At 36.6% G+C, this 20,923-nt stretch overlaps 1 protein-coding gene across 4 annotated transcripts; it reads left to right on the top strand.

Annotated features, from left to right (window-relative positions):
• Nucleotides 1–12,785, top strand: LOC136976812 (runt-related transcription factor 1-like). Of its 4 annotated transcripts, none has more exons than XM_067272193.1 (5): nt 2–523; nt 4,501–4,614; nt 7,573–7,731; nt 11,646–11,855; nt 12,048–12,785. In XM_067272193.1, exons 1-5 carry the CDS (start codon nt 163–165, stop codon nt 12,635–12,637), a joined length of 1,434 nt encoding a protein of 477 aa, XP_067128294.1. In that variant the 5' UTR covers nt 2–162; the 3' UTR covers nt 12,638–12,785. The 4 variants fall into 4 exon arrangements, with proteins under 4 accessions (XP_067128297.1, XP_067128294.1, XP_067128296.1 ...); XM_067272194.1 differs by having other exon boundaries at nt 3–523; nt 4,501–4,605; XM_067272196.1 differs by lacking the exon at nt 7,573–7,731 and having other exon boundaries at nt 1–523.
• Nucleotides 12,786–20,923: the final 8,138 nt, after the last annotated feature.

Raw genomic sequence — 20,923 nt, 5'->3', positions numbered from 1 at the left:
ACGACAGAAGACACTACTATTGGCGCTTACGTCACACACGACTAGGCGGAGTGATACGGCATCAGCCATCCAGGGAGGGAGAGTGGCGCGTGGTTCGTTCCCATTCAGTCCACTGCAAAACGTGTCGGGTCTAAGATAGGTGTTCGGGTTGCGTACAACCTCATGCATCTTCCTCGTGATCGGCACGGCAACTCTGCCGTTCGTACAGACATGATGACCGACTTTCTTCTATCGGGCGAGCGTGCACTGAGTGAAGTGCTCAGCGAACACCCTGGTGAATTAGTTAGGACAGGAAGCCCAAATCTCGTATGCTCAGTGTTGCCATCTCACTGGAGATCTAACAAAACTCTACCTGTGGCCTTTAAGGTTGTGGCCCTAGGTGAAGTGACTGACGGCACCCTGGTCACTATCAGGGCCGGAAATGACGAGAACTTCTGTGGCGAGTTAAGAAATGCATCGGCTGTCATGAAAAATCAAGTAGCCAAGTTTAACGATTTGAGATTCGTGGGAAGAAGTGGAAGAGGTGAGTGTTTTGTTTACTTTTGTGTTACTCCAAAGTATAACGGTTATGTGATGTTTGTTTACAAACCAAAACCATGTGACGAAACCTGTGGAATTGCTTAACAATCAATAAAACCAGCACGAGTTTGTCAGGATTTTTAATCTACCACAACCGAGATATTCCCGCGTGATTTAAGGTGTTTTTTTAAGTTATGCTTTAATTTCAGTCTTTTTATTTAAATCGGAATTGCTTAATGCTTTTCGCGTTTAGTAAAACACTAGCAAATTCTACATATTAAATATATACCGCCGATATTTGCACAGTTTAATACCTGGTAACGTTGTACAGTTGCATCCGACTTGGCCAGAATGTTTACCCAACAGCCAAGCCAATATCCAGAAATTTGTGCACTGCACACCGCAAGAACATATCGGATGACACATCACCTTTATTGTTTCACATCTAGAATAGGAAGGCTGCCCCTCATCCATTATACATATAAGAAAGGAACAAAAAATACGATCATAAATTCCAATTATTCTAGATGGTAATTTACGAATATAAACACGTTCCCACGTTAATAATTATTATTTTCTTCGGGTATTATTAAGAGACCTACAGTTATCCGGAGCAACTAGCTACAGAATACAATTCGGTCCACCTACTGCCCTATTGTCTAGGGGTGCAAATAGCGCGTTCAACTGGGTCAAACGGAAGATCAAAATTAAGAACGTTTCACCTCTATTGTTTTTCTTAACGGGTGCCAAGGTCTGTTTCCAAATCATCCGAAAACAATAAGGAAATATTAAAAGGAGAGAAGGTTCGAGTAATTTATCGTTAATCTAGTCTTAACGTGTTTGCGCTCGAGCCTTTTTTTCCCCCTCGCTCGTTTTCGTTTTCCCGTTACGGTTTGATCGGAAGCGTTAGAGTAGTTGATTCGCTTGGGACGAGACATTTGAGGCTGAGCTTAATGTCGTCTCGTGAAATTAGCACCGTTCGACTGTTGGAGATTTCAGACGCCACATCACTATTCCCGTCACGCCCTTGCCTGACAAAACCACACATCAACCAAGCAACCGCAAACTTGTGTTTTTCCCTCGCCCGCTTCTCTGACTCATCCGACTTGTTTCCTGTTTATTTTTTACCTTAACCACTCTAATTTTTTAGGTTTTACACTAATTAAACCAGAAAACCATACTTTTCTAAGTGTTTGTTACAGAAAATGACCAACGGCCAACCGCAATCCATAAGTGATTTTCGGTTATGATAATTGCTTTTCTGTCGTTTTTTTTGCCATAAGTTTCCAGCAAAAAATTTTCTGTACAATAGGAATTAAATGAATAAGGATTAGTAATTAAGACCATAAACGAAGAACTGAAGGAATATTTTACGATTATTTGTATTTAAATTCCTCAATAATCCAAAAATCTATAAGCGGAAAACGAGTTTAAAACTCGGTTTTTCGTTACGTATAATAGACCATTGTTTAATGTGTGTGTATGCTAAACCGAACGATAAAATTCTCGTTTATTTTCTATCCCTAGTTGTATATAATATCGGCAACAATGACCCTCTTGATGAATAATTGAGCGCGTCCCAATTGAAATGAAAGAAGCATTAGGAATACAATCGTACAAGAAATAACCACGAAAAAAAAGATGCAACTCCTACAAAATAAATAAAAAAAAATTACTTTTACTGACCTCTAGTCGGCAAGTAGGTCAGCTAATTCCGTGCCATGTTGTAAAGATCCGCAATTAATGTAACCTTTTTGCCCCTTACGACCTGAAAGGGATCAGAGCGCAACTTTTCCCAAGAGAAAGGCTATCCAGAAAGAAGATAGATAAACGTAACTTCCTTATTTAGTTACTTACTCGAGTTTGAACTGGTGATTAGAAAAAAAATATAAAAAATAAAGTTCTAATTTTATTTAAGAAAGAACTAAGATTTTTATAAGGCACGGATTATTGTAAATTAAACAATGTTTAAAAGCTTGGAACGTATTGCGTATTCGACACTTATAAAAAGGATTTATTATAGAAAATAAACAAAATGGCATAACCTCTATTTTTTTCATAAAAAATAAGATTTCTTTACGTCTTTTTTTGTATACATAAACTTAATGCGAACGAAATCTTTATAGGTTCATGCAAGAAGATAACATTAAATTCGGATAGCATCTATCTATTCAGAGTTTCTCTTCAATAAGACGGATTTTTCATGTTAAGATGAGGACAGGAATAAGATGCAGACTTTATGCACATTTGTACTCCTCTTTTATACTATAATAAGGGTATTACGAAGCTTGAGGTCAAGAGAAGAAATGCGAAAATCTCTTTTAATAAAATATTAAGTAATTTTGAAGATGGTGTAATTTTTAAACGCTTTTCTTTACAGCACGAAATTTATTATAGATCAGAAAATATATTATTAACCGATGCGGTTGAAAGTAATTAAAAATTTGGTTTATGGTCTATTTTTTATGTAAAAATTGATTTAGAGCAAGAATATATCGTCATAAATTCGTTTGCTCCGTCCAAGAGTGGGATAGAGGTTAGTCCGACACCAAAATTTAGTTGAGGTCTAGCAAATAAACAAACTCCGACCAAATTTGGTGTCGGACAGCCTTTGATCCCCCTTAATCTGTCTTCCAATCATGTCACTAGATTCTAGTTACGGAAGGAATTGAGAAGTCGCGTATTTCGTTCTATCTTTCAAATGGAAGGTTCGTGTATAGAATTTTTTTAAAGCTACCAAACTTTAGTGTCGTACTAATTGCATATAAAGTAAATAGAAATTGGTTAGGCCATATCAATAGACCCGAGAGATGCGCGTTTTCTGTAACAGAGCGGATCGAATACAAGTTCTAACACATGGATTTTATATAATTTAAGGATATAGTTCACTAGTTAAATAGTAAAATAATCATCGTATCGTATATTCAATTAATAAATATATACTTTTAAACGAATAATTTTATTTAAAACTAATTTTTTTATATATCTTATTAAAAATTAGTGGGAAAATCTTATTCTTTATGCCTATTCTATAAGTATATAGTAGGCCTTTATTATTAGATTATATAAAATTGTTAAACGTTAATTGTTATTTAGAAGTCTAAGGTTAATCATTAGTCACTTAATTCTTAACATAATCCGTGGATTAATTACCTGCGGGTTGTAACTTCTGGTTTAATTTTAAGGGATATGAAGTATAAGTAATGCTACATTTAACTTATCAAAGTATTAAGTCAAATAATAAGATATTCTTCGAAAACCTTAAATAATTTTTGATAATTTTATGAAACTTTTTAAATTATAAAATAATTGGCCTTATAATTGAAATAGATTTTACTAATTGTCAAAACTTTAATTTTAAATGCAATAAGCAAGTATTCAAATTAGAGTCCGTATTAACAAGCAGTTTACAGACAAAATTTTTATTTATTTATTTTTGTAAAGGAGGGAAAAAATAAATAAATAAGAATTGAATTAATGTACATTCATTGTCTAGCAAGAGAAATGTAATGAGCTGTGTTTCGAGTATGCGATAAAACAAATTCTTTTGTAGTCATTCTTCTGGCATTGCTGCGAAAGTGGCCGAAATCTAAAATGGCGGCTGCCTTCTTAAGCCACTAACCTTTCCGAATTGTTAGAAAAACTGCTCGTATCTAATTCGGTCAGGATTTCTCCCAGATGTCAGAAGTCATCCAGCTTAGCAACGCTAACTCCTAACTATTATTGACATCCCTTCTTCGGGTTGGTCATTCACTCGGTCGCTTCAGGAAAAGAGCTGATCGCTATGGTCATCTCACCTGCTTTTTTCAGGGGACGCACTTAATCCAACCTTCACTTTCGGGATTTTCTGTAAATTTGACAGTTTAAAGAATACACAAAAAGAAATTTTTTAAAGCTCTCTCCCATAAAAAAAGCGAAGAGAACGGTTTGCGGTTTTGTTATCGATGCCGTTTCCGAAACTAATTACCGTTTCTCTTACAGGTAAAAGCTTCACGTTGACCATCACAGTCAGCACGAGTCCTCCTCAAGTGGCAACATATTGTAAAGCAATCAAGGTGACCGTTGACGGACCAAGAGAACCACGCAGTAAGACCCGTACGTTTCCGCTAATTGAGTGCATGTGGATGACTGATGTTCCCCTTTCGCCTCCCCTAGTTTAGCCCAACGTCCATTTGTCGAGTTTCGAACCACCCTTTCGATTGCCGTTTCTCTTCTATAGTGGCAATTATGGGTGTGGTTCGGCCATCCAGTAATGGTTGTTATGAATGGTTTATTGGGATATGTGATTGGATAGTTTCTTCTTCGAGTGACTGTTTCTAATGGCACTCGTAACGGAAACTATCCGCTAAAGTGCTCTGAATAGTTAAAAATAATATTAAGTTTAATAATTAATTCTAAAAATTCAAACATAATTTACTAGTGTTACAAATGATAAAAAAATTAAAACGAGCCCCGAGTTTTTAAGGTTAATTACTGTTTAAATTGAAGCGGTTCCATTCATCTTTATTGATATTATACATTTAAGTGCTCATAGATTATATCTTGCAATAATTAACATCAATAAAATTTATAAAGTAAAACATTTTAAGCCTCCTCGGCGGAGGTTACACTAGTAAATTGTGTTAGTTGACAGTTTTTTTATGTTAATAAATAGTTAAATTATATTATAATTAATAAAATTAATATTATAGACTAAGTTAACAATGTTTGTTGGTGTGTTCTTATCAGGATTTCGAATCGATTTAGCGTAGGGCATAGAAGAAATTAAGTTAAGAAAATCAATTAGTAGTTTTTAAGTGAAGAGTTTTAATAAAATTATTAAAAGTTTACAGTTTTTGGAGATTCCTTAACAAAATTTGTTTCTGGTCGATTGGCAATGTTGTCGACTGTGTTTCTGGTTCAGTCGACCGCAAAAATAAAGACAGAAAAATCAGCTAAGGAAAAGAAACCAAAAACCGTCTTTTGTCACTTGCAAAGACTTAAAATGCTACAAGCCGTAAATTTATTAATTACATATTCAATGAGGATAAAGCATGTCCCGAGTTAAGCTACTTATCGAAATTAACTGAGAAGAGAAGGGGAAAAAAGGCGGCGTGGCGTCACAGTTTGCTGCACCTTCATCCTTTACAAAAGAGTAAAATTGCTAGGTTTTACGCGCACAATTCGAGCTTTGGGGTGCGAATTAATCGATGGCAATTCCTCCCCGTTGCGCCTCCATAAAAATAGAGCAAGGTGAATCCCCGCAAGTCCCCCGGGCTACGCCGAAACCCAAACACTTCCTTGTACCATACCGGTATATTATAGAGTTGATGAATTGCAACGAACTGGGCACGGCACGGGCGAACACCCACCCCAATTGTAGCTACCGTAACTCGTTTTGAGTCTTTGCTGACCCGTTCTAATAACCCATGCCGCACCCCTAATAACATGTTTCTCACAAACACAACAGCTGTCCACAGTAACAGCTGGCATCCGGATCAATGGTTGAACTTTATCACGGTGTTTCATATTGGACGGGGGAGGAGACTGTTTCGAATTATTCATTACTACCCGGCTAGAGAAGCTTTTGAAATTCGTTAATCCCCGTATTAGAAAAGGCCGGATGGGATCTTCGTATCTGTAACGGGGAGGGAAGTGATCGGGCATACCACATTCTCATCCTCTGTTCTACCTTATCTGCATGCCGCCTGGTCTTTCGGTGCGAGCTTCTGATATGTCGTCCATAGTCATCTGTTATATACAACGGGCGTTGGTTAATCTGTATATCAGGTGTTTTCTGGTTCTTCCGAGGCGGCCTACGGGCTGTAGATAAGACCAGAGGCGTGCTTCAATGGAGCTGAAATTTCTGCTATTTATTTGAGAGATGCGTTGTAATTTCCGAGGCAGCCAATATGTTTTTGTCAGTGCACCTCGCTGCAGTTCAGTCAGGTAATGTGGCGGCAAGACAACATATTATAGCTGATGGTCGCTTTTTTACAACCGGAGTAACAAGTGTATATGACAGACCTGGCTGTATACGACTGACGCAAGTCATGTCTTGAATTACGCGGCTTCCGGCGCAGCAGATAATTAGACTCGGTTGCGAGGGCATATGTCTGCCAACGATTCGAAGATTAGATCGAGAAATAAAACCCCAAGCGTTTTTTTTTTAACATAAATAAATACAGTCCGTATTCTTTTAACCTACTTTGCTGCCGTTTTAATTGCAGTGAGGGTGTGCGCTATAGTTTTTGGATGTTATGAGAGTGAACTGCTTTAGTAACAAAAATAAGTAAAGCTTTTCCGCCCTCATCCCTCTCTCTTTTGCACCCACTCGCACCCCCCCCCCAGAGAGGTGCGCCCCGTAGTAGGGTGGGAACCACTGTAATCGTTAATTGTCACAGATCGGTGAGTCCCCGCTTATTAGTGTGTTTCGCCGTTAAAAATAAACGTACGTTACTCTATTTTTTCTCTTCTATAGAACGACCCTGTCCAAAAAATTGCCGAAATTGATCATTTTTGTCGATTATGTAAGTCATATTCAGCAATAACAGCTTGCGTGAATTTTGGAGAACAAAAGTAATCCTGCATTGTTCCGGTAGCACTATAGTTCCAGGATTTACAAGTATAGACCGGCTATTAAATATCTTCTACCCCACTATTATGATGGGATGTGCAGCGGACGAAAAAAGCGATAATAGACTTAATGCTGCGAATAGCTGTATCATTAAGTGCGTTGTTAGACGGGTGTCATCCGACGCCCACTAAATCACATCGTTCACCTGGTATCTACTCTATCTTGGAATTCGCTACCAGGTACATTTGTATTATGGAAGGAGCCCGGTTTGATATTTAGTGGGTTCGTCACGTGATCGCCGGCTTTGCACATTGTTAAGAATAGCGAGAAGCAGATAGGCGCCATATTTCGAGGCGACGCAAGCGTTTAAAAAAGCGTTAAATGTCATTTAATCCAAATGACTGCCGGCATTTATAATTGCGATAATTAAGAGTATGCTAGTAGTTCGCTTAATAACGCGTAATAACGAAGGCTGATTGGATTTTGTGTTTTGACAGGGCAGCAACAACAGTTACGGGCGTTTGCCAGTGCCTTTGGACAGCGTCCGACATTTCTCGATCCTCTTCGAGAATGGGAACATTTGAGGAGGAAGACAGCAGAACAGTGGGCTCTCGAACTTCCACGTCGAATGCCCGCACCTCCCGGTCCTGCCCAAGGTAAGTTTAGTCATTTATCTCTAAGGTAGCATAACCTAGCATTACAGATCATCTCCACCCCGTGTATAGATGCGATTGGAATGTTCGACCGCTCGGCTGCATTTTAGCTGTCATAGTGCACGTGGAAAGTTATCCTCCGGGCTAATTCTCAAAAATGATCCATCTCAAAAATCATTCTCTTACACAATACCTCAAGCGACTGCAATACAGCCTGTATTTTATTTTTAAATGTGGGCACGCCAAATATTCTCCGTAACATCTCGCTTACTTCTACGTCGACAAAAAAGTAATAGAAAGTATGCTTTTATGTTCATTAAATAAGCACTATCTAAGTGACCAAAATATTGATCCATTTGACAATATCGAGCCAACAGCTCCACATCACGTCATCTAGTTCAAGTTTTCACTGAGATTAGATTAATTTACGGACTGCACCGAGAAACTATTGATTACGGGACGTAATTAGAAGCGGTTGATAGTCATACGGTTGAAGGAGATCTATATGGCAGACTTCGATTGAAAGTAGCATTATTTAAAGCAGTAGCTGAACATGACAAATCAGCATCATCATTCATCATACGCTGATGAGAAAGGAGAGGTCGTAAAAATATTGCAAATTGCTTTGCCGATATTCTTACGGTTGTTTGTTGGGACGTGGATGAGATTGCGGTTAAGCGGTGTCTTAACAGGTCTGGCTCACTTGGAGAAAAACAATTAGTGGTTCTGCACTTTTGACAACTTGATATTTCTCTTTCTGTGTGCAAATGCTCTCAATTAAAATCCTTTCCCTGTTATTGTAAAGGCTTTTATACCGTGCGGTAACTTACTGTGATGCTAGCTAGGGGGATCTTATAATTACGACGAGGAGTGCTACTACATAATTAAACCCAGCTTTAAGGTAAATTCACGTTAAATATTATAAGCGGACTGTTAAATATAGAAGCGCCTTCCAAATCCATATAATAGTCCAAATGTTCAACCCACTATAATGCAATCAAACGGTGCGAGGCTTTATTATATTGAATAAACGGCTACATTTATAAAGGTGCAAAATGTAAAGTCGCTCGTGCGTATACACATAGTTGCATTCTTAATCCCTACGCGTTACCAATTGCCTAATGTGGAGTGCCCGCTGCGATTTTCGTACTGCTTAGGGCTTAGCTTACTTTAACGTCTTCCGTATTACCATTTGTATACAGTTGTGTGTATATCAAACCTACAACAGCTGCGTTTATGTAGATTCTGTTTGACTGGTTATGCCGTACGCGTTACTATATACAGTGGGAGCGCATAGCTTCTACACGTATTGTATTAATTGATTATATCTCACAACAGTAGCTGTCTTTAATCAATTTCCATGATTAAATTGAAAACTGATATAGAATTATGTGCAAAGTTAAGTTTATTAAATTTGTAAATCGAAATTATTTTGAACGCATACGTCGCACTTAACTACAGCTATGCAACCCGTTAACTATGAGTGGTCGGTGCATCCATCATCACTCTAAAATATTTAACTATCACATTTTAAGCCATTATACAGCATTTACTATTGAAAGATCGGTGTTTGCGAAGTTTAATGGTTTGACGTCGCCCTGCTTGTATTCAATAGTTGATGTCTATCGACCCTTTAAATAATACAATCTCGGATATATTCTAGTAAAATTGAAAGGGCTCGTTTTAATATGAATTTGAGAAGTATCGCATGTATACAACGTGAAATGTATAGAGTGGATGGCATACAAATTACATTATGGGCGTCGATGGGGAGCTAATTGTTGTTTAGGAGTGTAGTCCACTATAATAATTACAGGGTAGGTGGCTAGGCGCTGCATTTCTGAGTTCGGTTCCAGTGTTTTCAATCTTACGCAATTCTCGATGCTTTGGCTTTTGTTTCAAACGTAATTCCAATACATTTCTTCATATTAATTAATAACTTGATCGCTGTATGCGTCTAATTGATAACCTATACTATTATGTGGCATTAGTGTAATAGTGTAATGTACTGCGCGGTCTGTTTATTATAATTCTGTATATCTATAAGTATAATTCTGGATTTATATTAAGTATTTTTATATAATTTCGTAAATAATGCTTAACTGTGGAATAAAAATAGTAAAAAAAAAAACCTGGTTTTTAATTTTACGTATTCTAATCTCGTTTATAGCCACTTCGCGATTATAAACTACACGTAGGATACATCACCTCACAATAAAGGAAATGTGTTTTCTCCCCCTCAGTTTTAGGCCGATATTTGCTATTTTTGTTTAGGGCAGGAGTGTGAAAGTTATATTATAGCGTGAACTAAATAAATCCACTCGGAAGTCAAATCTAGCCCTTGGGCTTTCTTTCTGGGTTTAATATATAGTTTTTTATTTTACGTTTTCTTTAATTTTCGACTAGAAGTTGTTAATTATTATATTATATAAGTTTAAGGCCCTATCGTAATAAAAAACTGAACATTTAACTGACCTATTGTTCGCTCCATTTTCTTTTTGTAACGGGAGAAAATAATACTGCAATATCTGAGGCCGGAGGAGAATTCTACTTAAGTGAACATAGGTCAAGTTTTTGGAACAATTTCTCTGTGCACAAATCAAACTGTAAAGAAGAGAATTTTCAGCATCATAAAATATAGATTTTTGTCGATGAATAATTTTTTTGGTGGAAAAATATATATGAAACAACCTGCATTTGTTCGAGTTGTTAAGCATATGTTAAGCAGGAGGATTATTATGGAGGCAGATCTTTTACTGTAAATTAAATATTTAAAAAATGACTTGATATTAAACAAATGTTATGAAATAGCAGAACTGAAGCAAATACAGTATTTAAAATTTGCTCCAGTTCTTTAACAATAGGCCTATACATCAATTTTTATCATATTATCTTCGAGAATCATCGGAAAATTTACTGTTTAATTGCCTAAATAATTTTAATTATTTTTATTAAAAGTTATAAATTAAAAATGATCATTTGGGCTTAAATATTTTAATAATTAATCGAATTCCGAGCGTTTATATGAGATGTAATGTCTGAATTTAATATCGATGAGATGAGATTGGTAAAATATGTAAATTTCTAAGCATTATAGGCCTATTATGTTATTTTGTTAATAAATTAATTTGGTAATGAAGTTGTTAAATTTTGTTTTGTATTGATGAGAAATCAATAGTTAATAAATAGCTTGAATATTATAGAAATTAAAGTTGATTTTAATAGCCTATTGCTGATTTATAGGCTAAGGACGACAATGATTCGATAGGAAATTCTTCATTTTTAGGAATCTTTGTTAACGTCAGAAATTCGCAAAAGAAATAGCATAAATAGTTAAGAGAAGAGGAAAAATTCTTTTTTCTTTACATAGCAGTCTTACAGAAGTAGAATTATGAGACAATTAGGAGTGAAATTCCGAACAGTGGCTTGGATACGGAGAAGGATTATAGCCACGCCAAGAATCTGTCTCTGGCCATTAACACAATCGGCAATTCTCTATCGTCCTCTTGGTTATCTGATACGGTTTGCGGTTCGAAATTCTTTTCTTCTCGATGGCAGTTAAAAGTGACAGTTGCGCATCCCAAAACCGTGGATCAAGCTAGATGATAATTTGATCAATTGATCATTTCGATCACAAAACGGCTAGAAACTAGATAATTAGTTTCTCATGAGACTCGACTTTTAATTTATGCTTTTTAATTGCGGTATTTCCATTACTGATGCAATTTTAAACGTTAATCATCGAAAGTATTTATCGCTGATTCTATTTTAAAGATAGAATTAATTTACGGTTGCAAATATAAAAGAAACTTATCATTTGTTAACTGGAATAATGCTAGAGAATTTCTTGTAGGAGATGGAAGGAGAATGTAAGAAGAGCCGTCATTAAGCTACTAATTGTACCATTCGTCTTTCAGATCCGACTCAAGCACTTCATCTGACTGGAACTGATGCCCATTGGACACCATATGCTTCCCATTACACACCTTATCTGACACCAGCCTCGTCTTTACAAGGTTCTGGCTTCAGTGGTTCGGCTGCTGTCACTTACCAATTAGACGGAGCCCTAGCAGGCACGTCGGCAGCATCCCATGACACCTGTACGTCAGGCAGCCAACTGACATCCGGTACTTAGTCTTGTCTTTCATACTCTAGTGACGTAACAATTAACAGAAACATCCACGCTTCGACTATTCTGCTAGCGTTTACTTTGTTATATATAACTAATATATTCGTTTGATTTAACGTGGCTTAAGTTAATTTATTAATTTTCTTATGCGCTTTCGTGTATTTAAGACCTTTCTCCTCTTTTCAATCAGGTCTTTCGGAAAGAGGTCCTACAACTCCAGCCGGTTTTCCCTCCCTAACCGAATCCAACAGTAGTCTACTCAAAGCGGATTCTCTTCTAGTTTCACGATACAACAATGCTCTAGCAGCGGCCGATCTTTGTCTTACTGATAGACTGAGTGAATTACGTCAGGGATTGGGTGGAGTAACTAACCAACAAACACCGTCTACAACGGTATCGTTACTTCCCGGCACTACAACTAGTCCCTACTTATCTGCAAGCCATCCAGGCTACAGTCTATTATCGTCTCACGGTTACTACAGCAATGGAAATAACACTAGTGCTTCCTCGACGGGTATGTACATTGGATCACCGGTAGTACCACCATCACTGCTGTATCCGCAGCTGTATAGCCACTCGTCTCTTCACCTATTAGGAAACGAGTTAAGATCTGCAACTGAAGCTAGCATATCTCAGCGATCGGAAGTTAACGTTTCGGGAAGATCCGCAGATTTCCCTGATGGTAACGGGGAATCTCGACAGGCAACACCTACAGCGGGAGCCATGTTTAATTCCACGACTAACGGTCATTCGGACCCGACCTTATGGAGACCTTATTAGAATGTAGAAACTTATTTTAAGAACGGATGTGTAAATAGCTATATCACAACGACCTCATCATCATCGTTATCATCCCCCCTTCGTCCTCAGCAGTAATTTTGTATGAATGTTGAGATGGTGAAGCAATAAATACAATATCCCTATCATATATTTTTTGTATGGGTCTGCCTTTATACCTATGGTTTAAGTAATTTTATTATAATTTTTTTTCGAATCGAAATCGGATCGCTCTACGATGAAAGTTTAAAAACCTCTTTCCAACTTGGAAATTAAAGATTCGGATATCAATCATAGTCTAATTCTTTTTTTTAAGATACAAATAGCTAATTGCGATAGCAAAACATTTCCAAACGGAAACTTTAAAGTGCTTTTTTTACAGTTTAAATCAGAAAATGGGAAAGAAGGAAACTTTGTCCATCCTTCATACCCATCAACATCCAAGTATGCAAAAGAGAAGGGGGAAAGTTCAATCAAACAGATTACAGCTTGTCGGATGGGGAGCAGGAGATGCAAATGTCATTTTAAGTAAAACTACAACCATTTTCTTCAGATTTGAAGTCATAAAAATCAAAATCAATTTAACATTTTATCAATTCAATTTCTGGCGATTTATCAAAAGATAATTACCAGTTTAAGAAACGATATCATTAGGTCATACACTCTCGATTAATAATTAATAAAGATTAAATACATATTGACCTATATATAATTCTATTTAAAAAATAAAACGTTTTTAAATCTAATTAAAGATATATAACGGATTTTTAATATTAGTAGTAACAGTAATAAAAATGCCCTTTTTTCCATTAGAAATCACTTATCTCGTAACATCCGAGAAGTCAAAGAGCAAGAAAGAAAAACACTCTAGAGAATTGGTGGAATTTTTGTAAATAATTTACAGACAAGTCTGTTACTAAACCAATCGTTTTGTATTCGATTCGGTCAAAAAGCTGCTGTCAACTCCTAGAAGAGAACTGGTTTAGATTGTGTCAAAGCTAGACCGGGTTTGGTTTGATCGCCACACAAGCGTGCAGCAACAGCGATGCTGCCAGGAAATTGATGCATACGATCTGTGCTTCCACTTATTCCGATGGAAACAAATCAATAAGTGAGAGAAAAGTGTGGCTCGACTGGGATTAATTCAACAGTTTACCTCTTGTGCTCTCCGTGGCTTGTTTTTAAGAATAAAGACCACAGATTTTACGGATTTATATTCTTTCTTTCCTATTGAATCGTATTCTTTCTCTCTCCGAAAACTTATTTTAATTGAAAGAAGAGTATCATCCTTTATTTTCGATTCTTTTGCAAACCTTTATACCGAAATCACTGGCAGAAAATGACTCTTAACATTCTCTATTCAGTTACGAAAGTTAGTATTTAGGAAATCGCGTGTTCTTTCATAACGGAAAGCCTAACGCAACACTTCTCTAGTAGTCTACGGAGGAGGAAACTTGACTTTTAAAAATTAATTTATAGGTTGGGTCATAAAAACGCGATTTATGTCATTTTTTTCCCCTTTAGCTGAAGTTTTTACGGCTCGGATGGTCATTTGTCTTTGCCTACCTTACACATTGATGACGATACTATCTTATTATGATTTTTCGAATAGGGATTTCTATATCTGAATTTCCCTCATCAAAATCCGATGAATGGGGTATACTGAATTGAGACTGTATATTTAGTGAGTATCGCTTGAAGATATGATAAATGCAATTGTCACCACTGAAACTCTATCAAATAGAATCAATACGACATTAAGTAGGACATTACGTCTCAAACACTGCCATCTATTTAACGCTTAGCCACAGCTGTTACGTCGGATGTTGCTATAGCAACAATGATCCGATATACCCCCTCACAACTTTCCCTTGAGCCAAGTGAAGAGAGAAAGACAATTTTTGATAAATTATGTTTTACGACTGGCTCGGCTTCTTGACTCTATTACGTCCAATCACTGTTATTTTGGTGGATTGGGACCTAAGATTCACTTTTATTGATATTCTTAATAGTTACGGAGTATCCGAGTTACAGAATATGATGGCACTCTGTTTATTCACGAACGATAAAATCCTGTTCAAGATTAATGACAAAAATTTATAAAAGTCAACGTTTAGATTATCGAGAGAGTTAGAATTTATTTAAAAATTTAAACACGTTCTAAAAGACTGAAACGCTTTTTGAATCGAAATTACATCCAAGAACTATTACGATGACAAACGGGAGGATGCTTCTAGATGTATCGAAACTCGTGCTCAGTAAATAATGAAATTTTTAAAATCCCGTAAAAAAACGAGAAAAATATAAAAGTTTTTCGAGTGTGTTCTCGAATCCTGTGGATAAGGTTAGCCACAACCGGGAACATTTTCCCGAAGCGTACACCAAAAAACGGTTCCCCCAATCCAGACAAAATCAGAACACGTGGCATTCCCCCCTCGGGAAAGTGCAATAATAAGGGTCCTTATATTATTGGCTGCTATAATTTATCAAGCGTCCCTTCCGTAGACACAATGAATGCAGACATGACACACAATGGGTTAGTCGGGTGCAGCTGCCGCTCTACGCCAGATGACATTCTATTGTGCGCACCTCCGCCACCCCCATCAGCTGCCTCCGAAATTATGTATTTGAACTGATTCATTATATTTAAAAAGCACAAAAAGTTAGCGTGATATCATTTTACTTATTTATATAAATCATTTTTAAGCGTGGGAATCGCTAAAATTCGTTAAATCGCAATTTGATTTATTTATTAAAAATATTTCGTAATACTTAATAAATATGTAAAGGGTTTTTGTGTATAAGTGTAAATAGTGATAATATTTAAAGTAGGAATTATTATTTTATATATTGTAACTGTCGAGAATGGTTAGTTATCCGGTCTCAGCTGCTGCATCGGATCGAAGAGTGAGTAATTGATAAGTAAAGCCCTCTTCACACCGCTAGACCGTATTTAATCCCTTCGCAAAATGACCTTAGTGACCTGTCGGTAACACACAAAAGTAAGTTCTCAAGTCAACTCTCGGAGGGAGTTAAAACTGCACTGTCTCCAATGACATTCGGTTCATTTCTGCGGAGACTTCTATTCCTAATCTCGAGGGATGATCGTAATCTCCTCTCCCTAGTTCAACTTGTGGAAAGTGATCGACACATTGCCAAGGGACTCGACCATTCTCAGAAGGGATTTGCTGGCAGCTTTCATTTCCCGAGGATTTGATGCGGCTCAGAAAGACGGCAAACTCTTACGTTGTGTCCGTTGGATAGAAGTCGGTATATCCTCCCATCAATCCGACACAAGAAGTATTCAGAAGTCAGTGTGCATGGTAGAGTGAGACTAAACAGAAATGGCTAAGGCTGGCAGCTCCAATAGGGAATAAACTTAGTGCTCGGAGCAGGACACACAGAAGAGAGAGAAAGGCAGATTCCTTTTTCGAAGTCGGTGCAGATGACCAGAGAGCAACCGTGTATCTATTTACAAGAGTCAACTCGAATATTGAAACAGCTACTTTTATTTGGAATATCAACAAATACGGGAAAGTTTCACTGAGACGTCTTTTTTCGACTGATAGGCAGATTTCGACAACTACTTGCACGACAAAATTGACTTGCTCGAAATGTTCTTATGTAGATTTTTCTTGTTTTCTTTTAACATATTCAATACTTTTTTTTATTGAAAAAGATCAGGATTCAGCCAGTGTAAACAAGATAGCTATGCACGACTAATCCATTCAGTCTATCTAAGCTCGCTTTAAATCTCCGTTTAAACTTTCGACGATATATATATATATATATATATATATATATATATATACTGTATATAGCAAAAACCATCAATCCATGCAAAGTGATAAAACTTTCTTTTGGATATATAGACCCTATAAGGTCTTTTAAAACTTCTCCGGGTATATAGCGTGAATTTGAACAGTATATTTTAATCAGCAGCACTCTCCGACTTACAAAAACGCTGCAGATAGAGTGCTCTTAAGAGATCTAAACTGCAAACGTACCGACTCGTAATATAATAAATCCATATACTCTATGACTCACTATCCTAACACTCGACAAAGTTGCCAGCCCTAAAACTTGATCACGTAAAGCAGCGTCGATGCTCGGTGTCCACTAATGCGTGGACGATGAGTCAGGGAAGGGATCCACAGGGACCGAGTGGTCGATATGGCGTTCATTCTTGGTCTCTGGTAGACCGTAACATACCCTCAGCCCCAAGCTGCGGTGTCTGGTGATAAGGGTGGTAGAATAGAAAGTCAGACGGCTGGAAAAAATTAGGTAAAAAAGACCTTTTTCTATCAAACTTTGAAGGTATTAAAAGACAGAAGGTCACGTTGCTTCGTGTCTCCCTTGGGGTCATGTCTAAAATCGATTCTAAGTTAGGGAGAGTGGCATTGGTTCCATGTGACAATAGTTGTGTAGAGTAGAGAGAAATCACATCATTCTCTCTAGCAGATCTTATCACCTAAGATGTAGAGTGCTGTCAAGAAAGATCACTGTTCTCTTTCTGATGGTCGAAGATTTCATAGTATCGTGTTTTATAGTCATTCTGACCACACACACATGGGAGATTTTTACATATTCTCCAGTTTTATATTTTTTTATCGAGCATATTTTTTCGGTCCCCAATGCATTCGTTACGGGGAGTGTCCAAAATAAAACTTACACAAAAATAGAGAATGCAGTCGATTATATTGTGTTTCGCAGTTATTCGTTTTTTTTTTATTCGTAATTTAGTTGTTTGACTTTTTTTTAAGATTTTCAACTTTATTTATTTATTTTTTCCCCTTCCACGTTCAATAAGAGCGAAATATATTTTAAAATTGTACTAAAACTAAAATAATTCTAGTAATTATTTTTTTGAAATATAAACAATTTTTATGTATATTGTTTTTAATTAGATAAACGGATCGATCGAGCCCTTAACTAAAAATCATAAAAAGATTTAAAAATCTGGAATTATCGGCTAATTAATTTATTTAAAGTGTGAATAAGTTTAAAGATAACGATAATAATAGTTAATTTTTCAAAAAAGATTAATAATGCAGATAATATATATAAAGAATTTGATAGGAAAAAATGTTCAATTGGCTTAAAGAGCATTAAGAGACTATTTTATTTAATCCTCTTTAGAACGATGTATTTGAAATTCCATCAAGAAACTAAAAGGCCAGTGTTTGATGTCATAGTGTTACTGGCATTCAGTTGGCTGTAACTAATAAATTGTTTACAGAAATTCGCCATTTGTGCGACCAGAACGAAGAGGATCTGTAACAGTGAGTGAGACAAACTGGCACAGGCTGTGAAAATGAGTGGCTGTATACTGTCTATTCCATTTCCATCGTCAAAGCCGTCACTACTTGGGCCATCAGTTCAAATCAAATTTGAAGATCGCTAGAGCTGCGCTAATGGTCGCGCGATGCCGATCAAGGCATATTAGTGGAGCAAGATCTGATGTCTGTAACTGCCATTTGTCATTGGATGGAGGCTAGAAGTTCAGCCATTGCATTTTCGTACGAATAACCGGTTGGGGAGTAAAAAATCACCATTCCTTATAGTCATTCTTGTATAGTAAGATAATACAGAATTGATGGTAAGAGAGACAGTTTTTAGTCCAGTTATTTTTTATTATCTGCATTTCTTCACTTTCTTAACATAGTATCCTGTGGGTAGTTTGAAAAGAAGAATTGTTCGGATTTTCTGCTCTAGCCTTTCGAGTGGATGGGATTTGTGACGAAAGGAGGCTTTTTTAATGTTTTATTAACAGTATATTCTTTTAAAGATTTCTTTGCCATTTATTCTCGCTTTTGACATCGAACAAGTTCGCATTTTTCGGCAATTAGGGTTATCGAAAGATTTTTATCAAGAGAGACGTTCGGCGTTTGGAGATGAAGTGTCTTTCTCGGATAAAAGAACTTTATGAAAATTCTCGACATTGAATTAAACGTGGAAAATTTTCCAACTCTTGGCGAGAATCGTTAATAATTGTAAAATTAAATAATTAAATAAAAATTTAAAGAGCGATCGAAAATAAACGAGTCGATTTACGCCGATCGATCGGGTAAAATGCGATCGATAAAAATCGTTTAAGTATCCACTAATTAAAGAAGCCGAGAGAAGCCATTAGATAATCATTGGTTAGAAGAATAAAAATGGAAGTAATTCGGTAGAGACGTCATTGTTGCAGGTGTCCATCTTAGCGTGCACAGGTAAGTTGTCCCTAGGCAGTCGGCTAGCGTCTCGACTTATCGAGAGGCAGAGATGGTCAAACAAGGTTTTATGGTTGCAGTTGTACGTTTCTTTTTGATGAACGAACCATTCTGCTCGAGGTTATTCTCCGGTAATATTGAGGCAAGACAAAAGTTGTGGTAGGGTGGACGTGATGCCGTCGTCAATTCTAACAGCAAATGCAGCGGAAAAGCAAGTCGGCCAGCCAAGACTCGATCGTTAAGCAGCCCAAGCCTTTCACTGAGGATTAGAGGGCAAGCACTTTGCGGGCTCCGAGGTTGTAAAGGCAGCGGATGGCGTGTGGTTTTGTGTCCTGCCAGCAATAAACTCGGCGGTCTGCTTCCATCATCTGACGCCCTTTACGGCCAACCTTTGGACATACCAGCTCTGCTAGAGCACTACCGATTGTAAATCATGGATGCCGAAGAGACAGTTTCGCTGGTGGGTGGCTATTGGACACTCCAGCTACAAAAGAAAATTTTAGGACGTATATCAAGCGAATTCAATCGAGAAGAAAATACTTTGAATTCTGTTTTCTCTAAAATGCTACGCTTTATTATAGAAATTTCTAAAAATCATCGCATTAATATTTTGCGATAACAATAAAATATGAGCGTTTAAAACCGTACAAAATCTGCAAAAAATTGATTGATACATTTATCACAGAAACAAATGACGCTACACTAGAGGATTACCATTCGAAGAGCATTTTAAAATAAAACAATATTTAATCTATGTCAGAATATTCGATACAGTTAAAAACCCTACTCGGCGCGATTTATAATTTATGCTTATGTATTTATGTAGCATAGACGATTGAAGGTGGTTGCTATCCTTTACCGGGGACGACATCAGTCTTTGTGTGAGGAATTTAATTTCAAGAGTTGGAAATTAATGTTCGTGTCCCGCTTGTGTAGTTGGTTACCACTCATTAAAGCCGTTTCCAACAATACGGACTAAGTAATAGATTGGGCAGAAGTCGCGCTTTTTCAGTTTCGTACAAAAGTTGCAGCAAATAAAAGTAAAATTTAAACATGAAGAAGAGAAGTCACGCCAGGTGACAGCCGAAGGGGTATTTTGTCGTGAGATTTCTGATAAAGAATGTCTTGGTAGAGATAAACTGTACCTCGAAGATGGTTGGTTACATGTAATCAGTGGACATGGGAGAAGGTCCATTACCAAGCCAGCTAGGATATTGAATCTGTCGGTAACCTTGGCGTCACATAATGGAAGGAGGAGAAATTGGTTTGTCTGCAAGCGTCTCAGTCATGTATCACCTACATGCAATCAGCTAAAAATGTCTGTCTAAAAAACGTCTTTAGTAAAGGAATAAATCGATTGTGGATGATTTGGTTAAGAGTTAATGTTCCACTTAAACGAGTCATTTTCTGTAGAGTGTGCCCTTATCATCTTTGTAACTTTAGAAGCGAGTGTAATAAAAGCCGCTTTCCAAATAATAACGCGCAAGCGGAGAGAAATTGTATTAATAATTTAGTTTGCATTGAACACAGCATAAAGATTTTGTAGTTGTCTCTCGACAGAAAAATCTTAATTTAGGTTTCATTTTTTATTTTATTATTTAATATCTAATTCATTCTGTTTTTAATTTATATATAATTATTACAATATATGGTCATTTTAAACCCATCCGATTGTTTTTTTCGAAATATAAGGCAATAATAGAAAATACCTGGTAATTAATAACTTCCTCGAGGAAAATTTTTCTCCCCTCTCTCAACATTATTGCACAGGAATTTTTAGATACTTTGTAATTCTGCAAGAGAAAAACAGTATAAGATAAACGATCGTTATAAACAGATATTAAGAGGATTTTGTTCGAAAATCAAGACTAAACGAGAATATAATAGACAGCGCAGACGAAAATGTCTTTATTTTATAGGAAAAGTGAAAAGTTAAACGATAATTTATAGAGTGAAGTTAAGATAGGTAGGATGCTTTTCAGTTTTTGTCAATATTTAATCAATGTTAACAATAAGAATAAGGGAAATTTTTCTAATTGACGATAGAAAGAAAACATTTAGATATTATACTAAA

Source organism: Centruroides vittatus, unplaced genomic scaffold (genome assembly GCF_030686945.1).
Source record: "Centruroides vittatus isolate TY-2023 unplaced genomic scaffold, ASM3068694v2 contig_425, whole genome shotgun sequence".
Taxonomy (NCBI): Eukaryota; Metazoa; Arthropoda; class Arachnida; order Scorpiones; family Buthidae; genus Centruroides; species Centruroides vittatus.
Note: the sequence above shows the minus strand (reverse complement) of the source record. Positions and strands in the feature narration are given on the sequence as shown.